This window comes from Glycine soja, chromosome 15 (genome assembly GCF_004193775.1).
Source record: "Glycine soja cultivar W05 chromosome 15, ASM419377v2, whole genome shotgun sequence".
Taxonomy (NCBI): Eukaryota; Viridiplantae; Streptophyta; class Magnoliopsida; order Fabales; family Fabaceae; genus Glycine; species Glycine soja.
Genome location: NC_041016.1, coordinates 11,498,100 through 11,517,312, shown reverse-complemented (window position 1 = coordinate 11,517,312; position 19,213 = coordinate 11,498,100). Strand labels below are relative to the sequence as shown.

Sequence of the window (19,213 nt, the reverse complement as noted above, 5' to 3'; positions counted from 1 at the left end):
TTATGAAGATCAAAGTGTTGATGTTTGTTGTGGCTAATGTTACCAATTACTTCATGAATTATGTTGTGAAAAATCCATGTAGAAATTGAAGCATGACAGACCATCGTTGGGTATCTGAAATTCTAAATGGCCATCCAATACGTTGTTATCAGATGTTTAGAATGAAGAAACTTGTCTTTCTTGAATTATGTGATATCTTGGAAACCAAGTACAACTTAAAGAAAACTCGAAATGTCAGCATTTATGAGCAAGTTGGCTTGTTTTTATACATGTTGAGTCAACCAGGTTCTGTTCGTAATTGTAAGAAAAGATTTCAACATTCAGGTGAAACAATATCTAGGTATTTCCATAGTGTCTTAAAAGTTGTGTGTATGTTTGCAAAAGATATAATTAAGCATGTTGATCCATCATTTAGAGATACTCTTGATGAGATTCTAAAAGATGCCAGATATCACCCTTATTTTAGGGATTGTATTGGTGCAATAGATGGTACTCATATACGAGTTTGTGTTCCCTTTCATCTACAAGGAGTCTATATTGGTAGGAAAAACTACACTACCACTAATGTCATGGCTGTTTGTGACTTTAGCATGTGTTTCACTTTTGTTTGGGCAGGTTGGGAAGGTTCTACCCATGATACTAAGATATTTATGGAGGCTTTACGTAAGCCTGCATTGCATTTTTCATATCCTCCTCAAGGTACTTAAAATTTATATATTATAAATATATGCATCATTATAATTTTGTTTTCTAACTTGCTCTATTGTTTTATTCTTTAGGTAAATATTATCTTGTTAATTCTGGTTACCATACTTTTATAGGTTTTCTAGGGTCGTACAAGAAAACTATGTATCATCTCCCGTAATTTAGAATTGGGCCTAGAATCAGGGGGAGAGTTGAAGTTTTTAATTATTATTATTATTCTAGTCTTCGAAGTACAATTGAACGTGCATTTGGTTTATGTAAAACAAGATGAAAGATATTGAGTAATATGCCACATTTTGCTTTGAAAATACAAAACCAAATCATTGTTGCTTGCATGACTATACATAACTTCATTCAAAGAAATGACAAGAGTGATGGAGAATTTGATTCACTAGATGAAGATAATGAATATATAGATAGTCATGAGGATGAAAATGATGTTGGTCCTAGTACTACAACATGGGAAGAACATGATGCTCAAAGTACTCTACAAATGGAACGATTTAGAGAATTTCTGGAAAATATGTTCCAACACGTATTTAATTTCTTTATTTTTTAATAATACAATGTTGAATGTTTATGGCATGGGTACATTTAAACAATTTTATATTGAAAGACATTATTGATCATATTATTACCAAGTTAATAATATTTTATATTTTGTTATAAATTATAATTACATAGATAATAATTAAATTATAAACTATAATCTAAGTGATAACATTACTAAAACAATAATGTATTAATTACATTTTAAATATGAAAATTAATTATGTAGAAAGACGTATAATTATATTTTTATGAGATACATTTATTTTATTTTTATAAAAATAATTATTTTTTATTCAAAATTTCTAAAAAATATATAACAATATTTTAAATATAATGATAAATTTAAAATATTTTCATAAATGAAATAGAAGAAAAAAGTAATTTTATTATTTTTAATAATATTTAATTATTTAATGCATTTAATAATTATATAATAATATTTAAGTATTTAATTATTAGTTTTAATAATATCAAAGCATATAATATCTTTTTTGGTAATTTTAATTATGTAAAAAATCTTTTATAATTTTATTCAAACATCATATTATTTTAAATAAACACTTAAAAATTTATCATCTAAACATCAAATTATGTGAAAAGTACTTTTCCCATAACTTTTTGAATAAATTCTTTGACTATAATATCTGTTTGCGGCTAGTGAGTGTAATAAGAGTACTGATTTGAAAATACTTCCTAAATATGCATTATTTAGTTGGTTTGCTAGGGGTCTAACATCTGTCGCAGTGAAAATTCGAAGTTTGGTTACATTATGGGAGATTAACTCCTTCGGCTTACAGAACCGCGGTTGATCCTAAGTACACTTTATTACTAACATACTCATACTTTTACCGATCATAAAGTTAAAAAATTTAACAAAGGATTTTCATTTACATGATTTAAAAAAGTTCACTTTACTTTCAGACCACATAGTCAGAAGAAGCCATCGAGCAATCGCGTCGCGTGCGAGAGAAACGCCAAACAACAAAAGCAGCAGCAGCGTTACTTTGCTGCACCTGCCATTGTCACTCTGTCTTTCTTCTCTTCTCTCCTTTTTTCACTTTTACCAATTTAGCTCTTCCCCCTCCCCTCTCCAAAATTTCACACAACAATAATCATAACTTCATGAAATAGTTTTAACAAAAAAGAGAAAGAGAAGAAGTGATAGAACCAACTTTTTCTCTTTTCTCTGCAGTGGTGGTGTTAATTAAATTCCAATGGCTTCAGCAAGCGGAGCGGAGAATTCCTCCGTCCCGCCGTCGCCGTTGCCGCCTCCGCCGCCGCCGCAAATCCACACCTCGCGGACGAAGCTGAGCCACCACCACCACAACAACAACAACAACAACAACAACAACATCGACTCCACGAGCAAGGCCATCGCGCAGTACACGGAGGACGCGCGGCTCCACGCCGTCTTTGAGCAGTCCGGCGAGTCCGGGAGGTCCTTTGACTACTCCCAATCAATCCGCGTCACATCGGAATCCGTCCCGGAGCAGCAGATAACGGCTTACCTTCTCAAAATTCAGCGCGGCGGCTTCATCCAGCCCTTCGGCTCCATGATCGCCGTCGACGAGCCCTCCTTCCGCATCCTTGCCTACTCCGACAACGCCCGTGACATGCTCGGCATTACTCCACAGTCCGTCCCTTCGCTCGACGACAAGAACGACGCCGCCTTCGCGCTCGGAACCGATATCCGAACCCTCTTCACTCACTCCAGCGCCGTTCTCCTCGAAAAGGCCTTCTCCGCGCGCGAAATTAGCCTCATGAACCCTATCTGGATTCACTCCAGAACCTCCGGGAAGCCTTTCTATGGAATCCTCCACCGAATTGACGTCGGAATTGTCATCGATTTGGAGCCTGCGCGGACGGAGGATCCTGCCCTCTCCATCGCCGGAGCTGTCCAGTCGCAGAAGCTCGCGGTTCGCGCGATTTCGCAGCTTCAATCTCTCCCCGGTGGCGATGTTAAGCTTCTTTGTGATACTGTTGTTGAGAGTGTCAGGGAATTGACAGGGTATGATAGGGTTATGGTTTATAGGTTTCATGAGGATGAGCATGGGGAGGTTGTTGCTGAGACTAAGAGGCCTGATTTGGAGCCTTACATTGGATTGCATTATCCCGCTACTGATATTCCTCAGGCTTCTAGGTTTTTGTTTAAGCAGAATAGGGTTAGGATGATTGTGGATTGTCATGCTTCTGCTGTGAGGGTGGTGCAGGATGAGGCTCTTGTGCAGCCTCTGTGTTTGGTTGGGTCCACGCTCAGGGCGCCTCACGGTTGCCATGCTCAGTATATGGCTAACATGGGCTCGACTGCGTCGTTGGTGATGGCTGTTATTATCAATGGGAATGATGAGGAAGGTGTTGGTGGCCGCACTTCGATGAGGTTGTGGGGGCTTGTTGTTTGCCACCATACCTCTGCTAGGTGTATTCCTTTTCCCTTGAGGTATGCTTGTGAGTTTCTGATGCAGGCGTTTGGGCTGCAGTTGAACATGGAGCTTCAGTTGGCCGCACAGTCGTTGGAGAAGCGGGTTTTGAGGACACAGACTCTGTTGTGTGATATGCTTCTCAGGGACTCTCCTACTGGCATTGTAACTCAGAGTCCTAGTATTATGGACTTGGTGAAGTGTGACGGAGCTGCTCTTTATTACCAAGGGAACTATTATCCGTTGGGTGTGACTCCAACTGAGGCTCAGATAAGGGATATTATTGAGTGGTTGTTGGCCTTTCATAGAGATTCGACTGGTTTGAGTACTGATAGTCTGGCTGATGCTGGCTATCCTGGGGCTGCCTCGCTTGGGGATGCAGTTTGTGGGATGGCGGTTGCTTATATTACAGAGAAGGATTTTCTTTTCTGGTTCAGGTCGCACACGGCGAAAGAGATCAAATGGGGTGGTGCAAAGCATCATCCTGAGGACAAGGATGATGGGCAGAGAATGCATCCCCGTTCTTCCTTCAAGGCATTTTTAGAAGTGGTGAAAAGCCGTAGCTTGCCGTGGGAGAATGCGGAAATGGATGCAATTCACTCTTTGCAGCTTATTCTGCGTGACTCGTTTAAAGATGCTGAGCATAGCAATTCTAAGGCTGTTTTGGATCCCCGTATGTCGGAACTAGAGTTGCAAGGGGTCGATGAACTAAGTTCTGTAGCCAGAGAGATGGTTAGATTGATCGAAACAGCCACTGCTCCAATATTTGCTGTTGATGTTGATGGCCGCATAAATGGGTGGAATGCAAAGGTTTCAGAATTGACAGGACTCCCAGTTGAGGAGGCTATGGGGAAGTCCTTGGTTCGCGATCTTGTGTTTAAGGAGTCTGAAGAAACTGTGGACAAGCTTCTTTCTCGTGCTTTAAAAGGTATCCTTTCTAACACTCTGGCGTTCTGGTCAATTCATTGAGTATATTAGGCAGGAGAACCCTTTACCATTTTGATGAGCATGCCAATCTAACCATTTTTTTTTTGGCGAAGTTTTACTCGTAAACATGATGGCTAGTCAACTGGACAGTAATAATAGTTCATAGCATGATAAATAACTACCTTTTCCAAATTATCCAATGCTGTACACAACTATGCAATTAATGGTTCAGTCATTATTAGTAATTCAATAAAAACCTCAACATAGGCATAAAATTCAATTTTGTAACAATGCAAAGCTTGTAAAAAGGAAAAAGAAGAAAAAAAAAATATTTACAGTCCAATCCAGTTTCATCCTATGTTGGTTAGCAGTCATGTCATTTAGGATCTAGGGTCTGCTTGATTGGAGTAAGGGGCTACTAGTGCAAAGGTGGAGGTTCTGGAATGAATATCACTTTACTCTTGCTTGATATAAAAAAGGTAATATGTTTTAGAAAATAAAATGTACCCAGTTTCACTTTTGTGCTTTCCTATATTCCAACTGCTCAATCAGGCAGACTGTATGTCAATGAACTTAGAAGTAAATTGTTGCCTACTGCTATAAACTACATCTAGTTTGGCTTTAGAAGAAATAAGGTATTGATAATTGGTTGTACAATGACATAACTTAAATTTAATTAGTACAGGTGAAGAAGATAAGAATGTTGAGATAAAAATGAGGACGTTTGGCCCAGAACATCAAAATAAGGCAGTTTTTGTAGTGGTGAATGCTTGCTCCAGCAAGGATTATACAAATAATGTAGTTGGAGTGTGCTTTGTTGGTCAGGATGTTACTGGTCAAAAAATTGTGATGGACAAATTCATCAACATACAAGGCGACTACAAGGCTATTGTACATAATCCAAATCCTTTGATCCCTCCCATTTTTGCATCGGATGATAACACGTGTTGCTTAGAGTGGAACACTGCAATGGAAAAGCTTACTGGTTGGAGCCGCGCGGATGTCATTGGAAAAATGTTGGTGGGAGAGGTTTTCGGCAGTTGCTGTCAGTTGAAGGGTTCAGATTCAATAACAAAGTTCATGATTGTCTTACACAATGCGCTTGGTGGACATGATACAGATAGATTCCCTTTTTCATTTCTTGATCGGTATGGCAAGCATGTGCAAGCTTTCCTGACTGCAAATAAGAGGGTTAACATGGATGGTCAGATCATTGGGGCATTTTGCTTTTTGCAAATTGTGAGTCCGGAACTTCAACAGGCTCTGAAGGCACAGAGACAACAAGAGAAGAATTCATTTGCTAGGATGAAAGAGTTAGCTTATATTTGTCAAGGAGTTAAGAATCCTTTGAGTGGCATACGCTTTACAAACTCTCTTTTGGAGGCTACATGCTTGTCCAATGAGCAAAAACAGTTTCTTGAGACTAGTGCTGCTTGTGAGAAGCAAATGTTAAAGATAATACACGATGTTGATATTGAAAGCATTGAGGATGGGTAAGTTTTCTAATTAATCCTTTAAAAACTTTTGGTTGTCCTGGAAGACAGTGTTATTAAGGTTATAGAATTTGGCTATATAAATCCAACATCCCTCATGTCACGTGAAAGCTTGCTAGTTTTGAAATGTGATGAATTACAGATTAACAATTGAAAGCTGTATATTATTGAAATGCAATAGCCAAGTTTTTAGAACAAATGGTATTTTGACATGGGAGTAGGGTACCAAGTTAATCCTAAGGTTCACTATTGTTACTCCAAAGTACTGTAACTAAAATGTCAATGTTAAGTTGTCTGTACCTCCAAAATTTTTGCCTTGTAGACTTGTAGTCTGATATCCATATATATTTAAGGCCTTGCAGGCTTTCATATGTGAGGGATGTTGGAATTCTAAAAGCTATCTGAAAGGTCAATGGGCTTTTTCACTTGTGATATGATTCATAAAGGCATCCTGCTGTGCAAATTGAGTATTGAATTTGCACTTGTCAATCAGGGTATTTGATGGTTTTATGTCAAATTAACTTCTATAGTAATGCTAAAATATAAACCTAATATAGTTATTAAGTTCATTATATGGTTTTTTTCCCTTTCAGATAAGTCATAAGATAGTCCTGAATCCTGATACTGTTAGATACCGTTGACTGGTTGATGCTAAAGAATGAGAACATGAGACTTACTTAATATCTGGTATTGATGGAGTGGCCAAATATCTGGTACATGAGAACATGAGGTTTACTTTTGAGAAAATATTTTCTATTTTGTTTCTTGTTTCACTTTTAGATACAAAAGTTGCACTTTTGTTTTCTGTTTTGAGCGGTTTGTACAAAAAACAATGAAAATAATTAAAAAAAATTGTTTTCTAGTTGGCTTTGATCATATCTATGTTTTATCAATATTTCATGAAATTTTCAATTTTTGCTTTGATCTGATAACATACGGAAGCATCTAGTAGTTTGTCAAATGCCCTGTTTTACATGTTTGCCAATGATGTGTATTGATTTCACTTGTCTTCTAGGTGCTTCTAAATAGACTAAGCCAGACAAAGCACATGCCACTCATGTAAATTTATACACTACCATCTTGCTAGGATATGCAAATTTGGGGAATTAGTTGGTATCTGTGAATATCAATAATCAATTCTATCTCAATATACCTTACTTTGCTAGTGGGTTGATATTTTCATTTCATGTTTTGGTTCCCTTGTTAGTTGCCTTTAGTATGCTTACGTCCCTATAAACTTACTGCATTGATTTTCTTTTGAGAAAGGCAAGATTCATGTTTTGTTTTCTTTTTGGGGTTAGGTCCCTGGAGCTTGAAAAGGGGGAATTCTTGCTTGGAAATGTCATAAATGCAGTTGTTAGCCAAGTAATGCTACTGTTAAGAGAAAGAAATTTACAGTTGATTCGTGATATTCCTGAAGAAATCAAGACATTGGCTGTTTATGGTGATCAATTGAGGATTCAACAAGTGTTGTCTGATTTCTTATTGAATATAGTGCGCTATGCACCATCTCCAGATGGCTGGGTAGAGATTCATGTACATCCAAGAATAAAACAAATCTCAGATGGGCTCACTCTTCTCCATGCTGAATTTAGGTACTGTGGCAAGATCTTCCAAGTATTTTTCATTATTATTGTCTTCAAGTAAGTGTCTATGGAAGATAATCAAAACCTCAAATAAGTGTTTTTAAGAGCCTCAGGTATAAATCTGTCAATATGACAATATAACAATTGAATATTCTGAGCCTTGTTGAAAAATCTTAGTTTCCCATCTGAACTCACCCCTCAACAGAGTGTGCTTAATTTATAAGTCTCTCCGGAAGACCCTGGAGATAGGTGTTTCATTTTTATTGACTACTGTCATGATCTCTTGTCATTCCACATAATTTCTTGAAAAGAGATTACGCAATAGAAGAAATAACTGTTCTTATCCTATGAAAGGAAAAAAAAATAAAAATTGCGAGTGCTGATTATTAGCCAAATACTTTCTATAATTCCACTTCTTGGATGTATACATTTAGCAACTTGTAGTACTAACCTGATGGTGCTTTTCTATATATTCAATTTTTACTTGGCTATTATTATTTTCGAGTGGATAATATTTAATCACTTGTGTTATATTTTTTCTTTTATGAAGAATGGTATGTCCTGGTGAAGGTCTTCCTCCTGAATTGATTCAAAACATGTTCAATAACAGTGGGTGGGGGACTCAAGAAGGTTTAGGGCTGAGCATGAGCAGGAAGATTCTAAAGCTAATGAACGGCGAAGTGCAGTATATCAGGGAGGCCCAACGGTGCTACTTCTATGTTCTTCTTGAACTACCTGTGACACGGAGAAGCTCTAAAAAGTGTTAAATATGTATTCTGTAGCTGTAAGATTAAGTTTAAAGGTGCTACTTCTATGTTCTTCTTGAACTACCTGTGACACGGAGAAGCTCTAAAAAGTGTTAAATATGTATTCTGTAGCTGTAAGATTAAGTTTAAAGCCCTGGCACTGCCCCTCATGCTGACCATTAGATAGTTTGTTGTCATAGATTATGCTCTCACCTAACAAGGCAACTTAAGGGACAAGCGTTTGAACAAGCTGATTTGGCAAGCTATCCCAGTCACATGTAATTCTACCAAATTGGACTGTTGTTTTGCACCTTGACAAAACTTGTTCGGTAAAGCAAGAGTGGCCATTTAATATGTAGCTAAATGTAACCTTAAATCTTACTGATAAAGTTATGGCTGAGTAGATGAAATGAAGTTTTGCCAATACGCACACAAGTGGAGTCTCCTGTGAAAATTTTCAAGCAAATGCTTACATCATTAGCAGCTGCAGTGAACTCCAATCTATAGTTGGATTGAACTGCATCCATCTCCTGCACTGTTGTCTGTTCTGATAGTAACTGCTTATACCAAATGCGTTCCCAAGTTGGCAAATAATTGTAAAATCCTAGTCTCCAACAAGGTTTGCCCTCTGCAATGTTGCTTTCCAACTCCACCCTTTTTTTTTTCATCATTGCCTGTAAATCCCTTCCTACTCTGTAATAAAAGCTGGGTTATTTATCCTGTAATTTTTTAAATTTCGTGAAAGCTAGCTTTTCTTCAATAAAAAAATGAAATGCACTTATCTTTCTGTATTATCTTTATTTTTGATTCTGTGTTTCTGAGATTTATCTTATTCCTCAACACATTAGGGAGCGAGTGAATGGTTTGATGAGCTTGAAAGCCTTTGTAGTGTTTCTTTCTTGTATCCTGAGTTCACCATTCAAACATCATAAGTATGGGAATGGTTTATTTTTTTATTTGTGTTGATCCTGAGAATGAACACGACCAGTTACTATTTACTAAATAACACTAGTTGAACGGATCAAATAAGGGATTGAGGATGTTCTAATGGAGATGAACATAATCTTGAAAGTAAATGCACTTGAAGTTCAACATAGCTAACGACTTGGTTTTGGGTTTTTCAACAATCAAGAGAAATAGTTTAGGATGATGATATTATTCAATGGTTCATATGCAATGTAGCTCAATTATAAGCCAACCATCTAATGACAGATTTGATAGCCAAGTCTTCAAAGGAAACAACTAATTCTGTAGTTAGTTAAATCTCTTTTTATCAACAAGATTATTAACTCCTTCGCCATTGCTCAAAGATAATAAAGGAAGGGATTCATGGATAACCACACCCATCAATTAAATATATCTTAAATTCAATAAATAAATGGAAATAAAGCAGACTATTGTTTGCCACATTAAAGAAGCATGGCACAAGGGAATAAGCATTCATCCATTACATAATCTAAATTCAAGTACATCAACATCCTAATTCAGTAATTAGGGATTTAGTGACGAATCATGACAAAAAAATGAAAAGAGCAAAGAAATAAAGAAGAGAGTAACTTTATTAATGAGTTGATGAGGAAAGGTGTACTTCCAATGCTTTACATGTGCAAAGTATCCTTTCTTCCTTTCGTTTTCCGCCACAAGTACAATTAGTAATATTTTATGGACGACATTAAGGTGCTATGCTCAAGAGCAGAACACTTTGGAGCAAATATCGTTTCGGTGTTCAAACATTGGCTTCTACCTGATAATCAAGATAACCATGTTGAGGAGACAAATACTCTTAAAAAGACTAGTCTTATTTAAACTAAAGAAGAGGAGGATCAACACATGTAGTTATTGATAACGAAGAGATTTCAATATACTCATTATAAGTTGTTGATAAAACATCTAAATTATGGTCACTTTTAACCTATCTTAATTGTGCGAGTAATCAGTAATATGCAAAAATATGTATAAAATATATAAATGAAAAGTAATCTTCACTCTATAAATTAATTTTGTGAGATTGAATTAACCTTAAATATCGTATTCTTATAATAAAGTTACTTGGTTAAAAAATTATTAAATTAATAATTTGGTTTTTCTGTTTAAATTAAAAAGTTCAATGTAATAATTTAATTTTTAATATTAATGTTTTTTTAAAGTCAATTTTTAAAATTAATGTAATGCTGTCATTTTCATGCAATTGTAAAAAAAACGACGTTAAGTTATTGTATATATATAATACAATTAAAAAAAAAAAAAAAAGACATGTACTTGTCACGTAGGTTAAACTTTTCAATAATGGAAGGAACAAATTAAATAATAAAAATTAAATAGTAATTTAGCATAAAACAACGATAGTATTGAAAATAATCAATAAGTTTGGGCAAATGAAAATTTGGTAGAACTGTTCATGCAAATTATTACTAGCATTTATATTTCATAAACTAATTTATAAGTTTGAAATGTGAGTAAAGTCTATGATATTTCATAATAGATTAACTAATTCAACCTTATTCTTTACCCATCTCTATGAGTTTGACTTACTAATTTTCTTGACAAGGTTTATAATAAATAAGTATTTACTTTGATTTTACTTGAGTTATGTATTTTGTTTTCTTGCACAAAGATTATTTTTTTCTCAATTTTTTTTAATGAGACATGCCTATATTAAAACACCTAAAGAGGAGTTTTATGAATATTTATATGATACTATTGTTCAATCTTAATTTAATTTTAAAAAACTTATATATATATATTTTTTTGTTGAAATAGCTGATCAATTAAAACCCATGCGGGAAAATCAGTTGAAATTACTTAAGCTAGAATAGCTGCAGAAATAAAAGGAAGAATAGTGTCATACACTCTGATATTCTCAGAGAGAGACATGTCATGATTTAGTAAGGCACAAATTCTCTCAGGACCTGGCCATTTTCAAATGTCGTCATACAAAGGATCCTGCACACCAACATTCTGGCTCCTTATGCTCTCATACGCAGCAGCTATATAGAGAAGCACCCATCATTTGATCCCTGCCACTTCACACTATCAGACCCTCTCCGTTCACTAGGAGGAGGAACAACTCTTATGTAGTCCAATAGATGACTCCAAATATGATGAGACATCAAATTAAAGTCCCAGTCACCATCCTCACCTATAAAATCACTAACCTGGTGTGAGAGGAATAAGTTACATGCCATATAAAAACTTTAGATACTTTCAAGTTATACCAAAAAAAAGACTGTTAATCATGTAAATCAACTAACATGGGTTGTCATTGTTTAATTAGTATTATCGAGTTTAAAATTTGTGTATCTAACCGATTAAAATATGAAATACCAGACGGAAATTTTTATTATCATAATTTTATCCAACTCTAGTAATAATAGTCATACTTGACTTGAATAACACGTATCCCATAAGTGATAAATGTGATCTAAATGAAAAAGAAAAACTCTACCTAAAAGATTCATGCATATTTATCCTCTGTATAATCTAATCAAATATTTTTTTTTTATTTATTCTTCTTTAATATTCTAACGTGTCACGATTCCTAAAACATAAAATGTGAAGAAGAAAATAATTCAAGCTGAAGCCGCCAACGCCGTAAAAGAATTGATTTCACTGTCTATTCATGCTCAGTGAGTACATATATGAACAACAGTTTCTCTTGGATTCTTGCAGGTTGTTGGAGCTGTAGGGTTTATGAACCATCGGCTAGAAATTCCAGAAGATGTTGATCCACAGTGGGCTTCTATAAATGAGAGCTGCTGGCACATGTGTGCATTTTTTGTCACTGTCATCATCTCTTTTTTCTTTTCCACAACTCTAATATCCATAAACAATTATTATCACACTTTCAAAAAACTATATGCTATTGATTACATGAAAAACTCTAGTTGTCTATTTGACACGAGTTTATTGATTACATGAAAAATTATTTATAGTTGTAGGGATATCACTGATCTGTTAGACCTATAACAGCTAGACAATTAAGAGGATATATGAATTGGAGTATTTGTATTTTGAAAAATATATTTCATTCTTTTGAGATTAATAAATGTGTAAAATGAGAAAAGTAAGGATATATTTTATATTAATTCGAATTTAAGTATCTTGTGAACATAATCCTTTTTACAACAATGATGAATAAGATATAGGTTAAGCTTCCTTTGTGGAGGAAATTGGGAAGGGAGAAAAAAAAACACCTTATTTTCACCTCATAGATGTTTAAAGTGTGAAGGAGAGGGAAGAAGAAATTATTAATTACATGAGTTCATCTAACTTATGTGCATCCCGTATTAATAAATCAACTCATGTGATTAACATGAAAACGAATCTGACGGATAGATTGCATTTTCATAAAGATTGAGAGTAATCTTCATCTTCGAATAAAATGGCTAACGTCATATTCTTAATAGATTAATTTGTTGATTTATTCAGCTACTTTTCGAAAATAAGAACACATTCTGACTATAGAATTTGAACAGATTAAGATTGAAAAGTGAAAACTACCTATAAAAAAATCATACAAATTAAGACTTTTATGATAATTATCATACATAAATCAGTATGACAATTACTTTAGATGATAATATAAAAACTCTTTACAATATTAATGTATTTAAATTAAAGTCTTAATAAATCTCCAATATATCTAAATATTATTTTTATTCTGTTTTGTTGGTGAGTTTGTTTTCCAAGTGGGAGTGTGACGCATCGAATAAGATCTCGTGAAAAGGATAACAAAGGAGACACATCCAACTTTCTCATGCAATTTGTAGAATGTCTCAAAGAACCTTGTTTTGTTTCTTTCGGCGGACGGAAGGGACACAAAATACCATTACGGATTGCATGGGAATCAAATATTTGAAAGAAAAAAAATACTAAGATAAAAAAAGAAGTTGAAAAAATGCTGTAAGAATTTTCCAGTATTCAAGTTTTTTTGTAAAAAAGACTCCTCCTGACCTGGATCCCTACAATTATAGATGCACCGGCCTTTGGAAAATTTACATCGCCTATTGAATTACCATCGTTGGAGATTTTATTACTCATAAAGTGGAAGTAGAGTGCCCTTTCAGACGAGGAAACTGTGGAGTTACAAACTGGCATAATTAACTCTGCAAGACATTATTATGTTGTATGGCCAATGAAGGAAAAGGGGCACCATAGAGAGGGGGACCATAGCATTGCATGGAGATGGAGCCAGCAACATAATGTTTCTTGAATAAGCAAAAGTTAGTAAGAGTGTGGACACTTCTATCCATCAATGTCCATTTCAAGATACACTGGCAACAAATCTGAAATCTAGCTTTATCAATTTGGATGAAAAAAACAAAATAGGAGATGCTACTTGCACAAGCATCACAGAGCACAATCTACAAGAGTATGTCAAAAGCAAGGATTTCTATTTGAGTTTGAAACAAGCACATGCTGAGCATGAAGATGGCAAACTCTATCTATGCTTAACTAGCAAGCATATGTATGGTTTGACACGTGGAGGTCCTCATGAAGCACTTAACTCCATGATTAGATAATACCAATAGATAACGGGTCCTTTTCTTAACACAGAAGTTGAGAAAAGTTTAGGGGGAGGGGTGGTAAACTGTCAATCAATAACACAGTTATGATTTCTGAATGAATTAGGTCAGAGTTACATTTGAGATTCAATTTTGATGAAAAACAATATACGCTGATACATATAAATATAACTTTCTAAAGCATTCACTCTTGTTCATTCCCACCTCTCTAGTGAAGCAAGTGCCGAATAGCAGCAACTGCATCACCTTTATGCTCACGCAAAGTTCTTTCAGCAACCTTTTTGTCCAACTGTTGGTAACAATAGGAAAATGTATCAATATTCTATTCGTTGGGATGAAAACTTCTAGATGGATAGATGAACAATGAACAATCTGTCGAAGTTACCTCTAGTTCATTTGCAATTATATCAACATCTGCTGCATTTATCTTAACAGCAGCCAATTCTTTTTCCCTGTAATTGGATAAAAATGCATACTACAGTTTAGAGATAAAAGGTAAACAAATCATTAATTCAGACCAGACAAGAGGGAAGATGAAGAATTTAGATACAACTTCAATAGGGTCTTTTAAATTTACATAGTCTGATAGTCATGTTTCATCAATGTTTAAATTATGACTTCAGAAATAAACAAGCACTTCACTTTATATTTCTATTAGTAAAGCAACTTCATATTTCAATTCATATACGAAAACATACGAAATAAGTACAACAATACCAAGTGAAGGAAAGCTTAGATATTAAACATATGTAAACAACTACAATTATCCATCTTTGCAGCATGTATGAATTATATGATTTGGCTCTTCTAAAGTGAGTAAGGGTAAAATAATTTTAATTGTAGATGAGAAAATCAACTGTAGATATTCCAAAACACACATGTCTTGTTATGCATTTACACGTAATATCAACACCTTTGATTTTCTCATTAGCAGCTGAAATTACTTTATCTTCTAAAGTGAGTTGGTCACTTTATAGGAGCCATATCCATATCCTGAATTATGAAACTAGGAACAAAAACACTTATACTTTCAGATTTTTCAGGTTAAAGACCATCCGAGTTTTTGTTACCTACCACACTGGAGGCTGAGAGAGAGAATGTGAGGGGCAAATTTTACTAAATCTGTGATTTGTGAAAGTTGAAGGGTAAATTTCAACCCTGCACCCTATCTTCAACGCTTTTTTATTGATGTTTTGTGGTTTGACCTTGAATTAAGGAAGGGAACACCCATTTATTTACCAAGTAAATAACCCCTGGGCCCAGTGTTGTCAAATGGTGGCCAGTGTTAGTGGCTGCAGCATTCTAACAGATTGTCATCAAATGTTTAATGTCATTGTGGGTTTGCATTGCAACCTATACCTATGGCAGCTTCCTTTGAAATGGAGGCTATGGCAGAAAAAAGTATATTAAGGCCTTTTTATTTTAATTTTTTTATAAAAAAATCTGATTAGTCTTTGATGATACAACAATTAGCCTGTTTTAAACAAAAAGGGACTTGTATAACCTCCATGCACAAGCAAAGCCTATTAGCATCCACTCCATGACTACTACATTTATTATAAACAAATTAATGAATAATCATGTACACCATGTCCAATGAACCCACTGGATTTTGTAACTAAAATTTTTGTGAACGCACAGAATTCTCTCTTTCTCTGCTTCTTTGTTTCACTCTATTGTCTCTCCTCTCAACTTCTTTTCTATTTCTCTACATTCCATTTGAGTCCTTGTTTTCTACAGCCATTATTTACCCTTTGATTGATTGTTTCTGTTCACTCTCTCCTTTTCATTTGCTTGTATTAAGAGTCCTCTCCTCACTCATTTCTTTGGTATAGTCGTTCTCACTTGTCTGTTTGTTCTCAGTAATTCTAGTAATGGCAAGTAAGTTTGAGGATCATCACAGACTTCATGGGATAGTAACAGAACTGATAGAAGGTGAAAACAATGCCTCTTTGGAAGAAAATAACACAAACACTTGTGTCAGTTGTCTGCAATTTCAATGGAAAAATGACACACACTAGGGCCAATTTAATGAGGAAGAGAGGTAGCATTGTTGAACTTTCAAGCGTGATGGGGAAGTCCTAGTGTCCTACAATGGATTATAATGGACAAGTTGAGCAATGTATAAGCGACGGGGACCCATTCACCTAATGCCTTAAGGTTTTTGTTGGATGAGCTCTCAAGTCCACTTGCATTGTTCTTAGTCTATTGATGGAAATCAATCCAATGTTTTGGCTTCCTTCATGACGCAACAACGGGTAGCCATGGTGTGACAGCTTGAACAAGTAAAATTGAGGGTGCAGCAAAATTGGTGGTGTATATCCATCCAGCTCCTTGCATTGAAAGTCTTCGCAAACATCCTAGATGAAGAGACTCACGTTTGAATTGAGGGGAACATTGTTGGAATGTCAAAAGTGAGGGAAAAGTCTCAAATAGGCATATAATGTCTTAAAGTTTTGGGATGATGCAGCATTCGGGTCAACTTGCATGGTTCTCACTTGGCCCGTTGCCAAAGATCTATTGGGTGTTTTGGCTCCCCTCACAACGCAACAGACATTGCCCTGTTTGGCTAAACTACTTGAGAAACACTTCTAGGAAAAGAAAAAAAAAAAAAATGAAACGAGTTTTTCCATAAGTTAATTTGTAGAATCTCTCTCGTATAGTTTCTCTTATAAGCTAGTTTGTAGAAGCTCTCTCCTGGCTTCACTAAATTTACGCAGAAATCTTATAACGTTAGGAGGATCATCATATCATATCATGTCACGTCATCTAAGTTTGTGAATCTTTAGGTGCTGAAATTTTGAATTATGATTCAGCAAGACCAAAGTTAAGTAGTGAGCAGAGTTATAAGGAATAATGATTGAAAATAGTGACCTGATGCGCATGGCATTGCGATCAGCTTCGGCAGAAGCAGCGATGGAAGCCATGGCCTCTTGGACGCGAGTGGAATCGAGTTGGCGATCCTCGACGTGATCAGTGAGTTTGTCCAACGCTTTGCTCTGTTGCTGTAAGTCCTTTGAGTCCACCATCATCTCCAATCCTTCCTCTCCACCCTCCATTCTTACTCTTACGCTTTCCCAAACACACCACTCACCGCCACCGGCCACCGTCCTTTCTTTCTATGCCCTAACCTTCACAATTCGAATGAATCATGATGATGCCGCTGGACTGGAGTCCACCTTCTGCCCTCATTCCAATGGGCCTATGACCCATGGGCTTTCCTCCTAGTGGCCTCTACAAAGGTCTTTGCTATTCTAACCTCTTAATGTGTTTGATTTTTTTTTATTTCCTAAAGTACCCCTCATGAAAACACATTTCTGTAACTCAAAATGCACAACGAAAATTCATTTCTGCTATTTACTTAATATGGGTGCATTCCAAATACATTAAGAGTGTGTTTGGATGAAGAAATTTTAAAGTCTAAAAAATTTTAAATTCTGAGAATTTCAAATGCTTCAATTTAAATTCCTTTCATTTCTAAAATTTTGTGTTTAGATAAAAAATTAGATTTTTTTCATTTTTAAAATTTTGTATTTGAATAAAGAAATTAAATTTCTTCATTTTCAAAATTTTGTATTTTGATAAGAAAGTTAAATTTCTTCATTTTTAAAGTATATGCTCGTGTAGGGTCTTTTATTTTATTTTCCTTTGGAGGCTAAAGTTCAAAGGTACCTTTCGGGAATAAATTTGTGTGTTACAGCTTTTTTTCAATAGAATTATAATCAGAAAAAAAATTGACGATCGCTAAAAGAATGAGATTTATTTTTATATAATTAAAATTAAATTTAAACTTCAGAGTATATAGTTTTTGATGCATGTATGAAAAGCTAGCTCGCACTGATCATGTATGGTTATGGATTAATTAATAATGCTACTCAAGTGTTTTTTCTTTTGGTGTACTAACGGCCAATTTTTTAAGTGGGGTAATTTTTTTTTAAAATTAACAATTGATGGTCCTTGTTAAATTATAATTTTTTGAAGTAACTTGTAATAGATGTTATAATTTTTTTTTATATAATTTTTTAACTAAAGTTGTAAGCTTTTTTACGTTCGTTAGTTTTTTTGTTTTTAGAACTATAAAATCGTAATTTTTTTTAAAGTCATAATTGTTTTTTATTTTTACGACTTCAAAATCGTAAATATTTTTTATTTTAATTTTTTTAATATTGTAAATAATTTTTTAATTTAATTATTTAATAAATAAATGCCTTTTTTATACTTTTTTAGTTTTATTTAATATTTTGTATATATTTTTTATGGTTTTATTTAATATTTTATATATTTTTTGAATACTTTTTATCTAATATATTTTGAATATAATTTTATTTAATATATTTTGTATATTTAATATTTTATATATTATTTTTACTAATATTAAGGAATTTTATTTGTTTTGCAAAATGAAAAAAATAATACAAAATACTTAAATTTAAATGAAAATATCAAAATGTTTTGTTATTAATATTAACTTATAATTTATGAAATAATATTAATTTTACTGTATAATTCTTATTTAGGCCTAAAATATAACGAAAATTAGCGAAGACTATATAAGTTTACATAGTAGAAGGTTTATATTCAAAGTAAATTAATTTCCATTAAATGATTAAAAGTGAGGATATTGTCACCAGTAAAAAACAGAGAGGGAGAGAGAGAGGAAAGTCAAATTGAACTTTCAAAAGAGAAATTTTTAAGTATTTTTAACATAACTTGAAAATTAGAGTCAAGTTAAAAATTAGTAGTAAATTTGTATCTATTGATCATGACCTGTTACCTCGAGCATTTAAATTTTTACCAACTAAAATGACAGCAAATTTGAATGTACGTACAGATTTTTAAATGGAACATTGTTGCTACAACTTAATTTTTTATTTTTATTTAAAAAAGACGACTACTACTATTACTACTACTACTAATAATAATAATATATTATGCAAAGTCAAAAAATTATGAAAAACTTTTGACAGAATATCTAGATCGAAATATACAAGGTTGAAATTCTATAATTTTTTATATAATTCTGCTTAGAACATATTTTAGAAGTATCAGTCTCTTCTTATGTGCAGCTCTAATTAAGTGTTTATAATTAATTTTTTTAACAACAATAAGCAAAGCAAAAGTTTAGGATTCAATTTGTTTTTAAGAAATTAATAAACTAATTGAAAATTTAGTCAAAATACGAAGACTCACAGAATAATTAAACTTTTAATATATAATATTTTAAGATATATATATTTAGTTTTTTAAATATATAATTAGTTT

The 19,213-nt window shown here is 33.9% G+C and overlaps 2 protein-coding genes across 4 annotated transcripts; one reads left to right on the top strand and one right to left on the bottom strand.

Annotated features, from left to right (window-relative positions):
* The first annotated feature begins 2,162 nt into the window (after positions 1 to 2,162).
* LOC114388692 (phytochrome B-like) lies at positions 2,163 to 9,217 on the top strand. Of its 3 annotated transcripts, none has more exons than XM_028349322.1 (5): positions 2,165 to 4,602; positions 5,287 to 6,094; positions 7,396 to 7,689; positions 8,231 to 8,386; positions 8,483 to 9,217. In XM_028349322.1, the coding sequence occupies exons 1-5, from the start codon at positions 2,472 to 2,474 to the stop codon at positions 8,541 to 8,543; spliced, it is 3,450 nt and encodes a 1,149-aa protein (XP_028205123.1). In that variant the 5' UTR covers positions 2,165 to 2,471; the 3' UTR covers positions 8,544 to 9,217. The 3 variants fall into 3 exon arrangements, 2 of the variants coding, with proteins under 2 accessions (XP_028205123.1, XP_028205124.1); XM_028349323.1 differs by having other exon boundaries at positions 2,166 to 4,602; positions 8,231 to 8,482; positions 8,579 to 9,217; XR_003661519.1 differs by lacking the exons at positions 8,231 to 8,386; positions 8,483 to 9,217 and adding an exon at positions 6,688 to 6,807 and having other exon boundaries at positions 2,163 to 4,602; positions 7,396 to 7,527.
* Positions 9,218 to 13,954: 4,737 nt separating this feature from the next.
* LOC114386920 (huntingtin-interacting protein K-like) lies at positions 13,955 to 17,107 on the bottom strand. Its single transcript, XM_028346989.1, has 3 exons — positions 16,826 to 17,107; positions 14,337 to 14,403; positions 13,955 to 14,240 (listed from the first exon to the last, which is right to left on the bottom strand). Exons 1-3 carry the CDS (start codon positions 17,008 to 17,010, stop codon positions 14,160 to 14,162), a joined length of 333 nt encoding a protein of 110 aa, XP_028202790.1. The 5' UTR covers positions 17,011 to 17,107; the 3' UTR covers positions 13,955 to 14,159.
* Between the last annotated feature and the right edge of the window lie 2,106 nt (positions 17,108 to 19,213).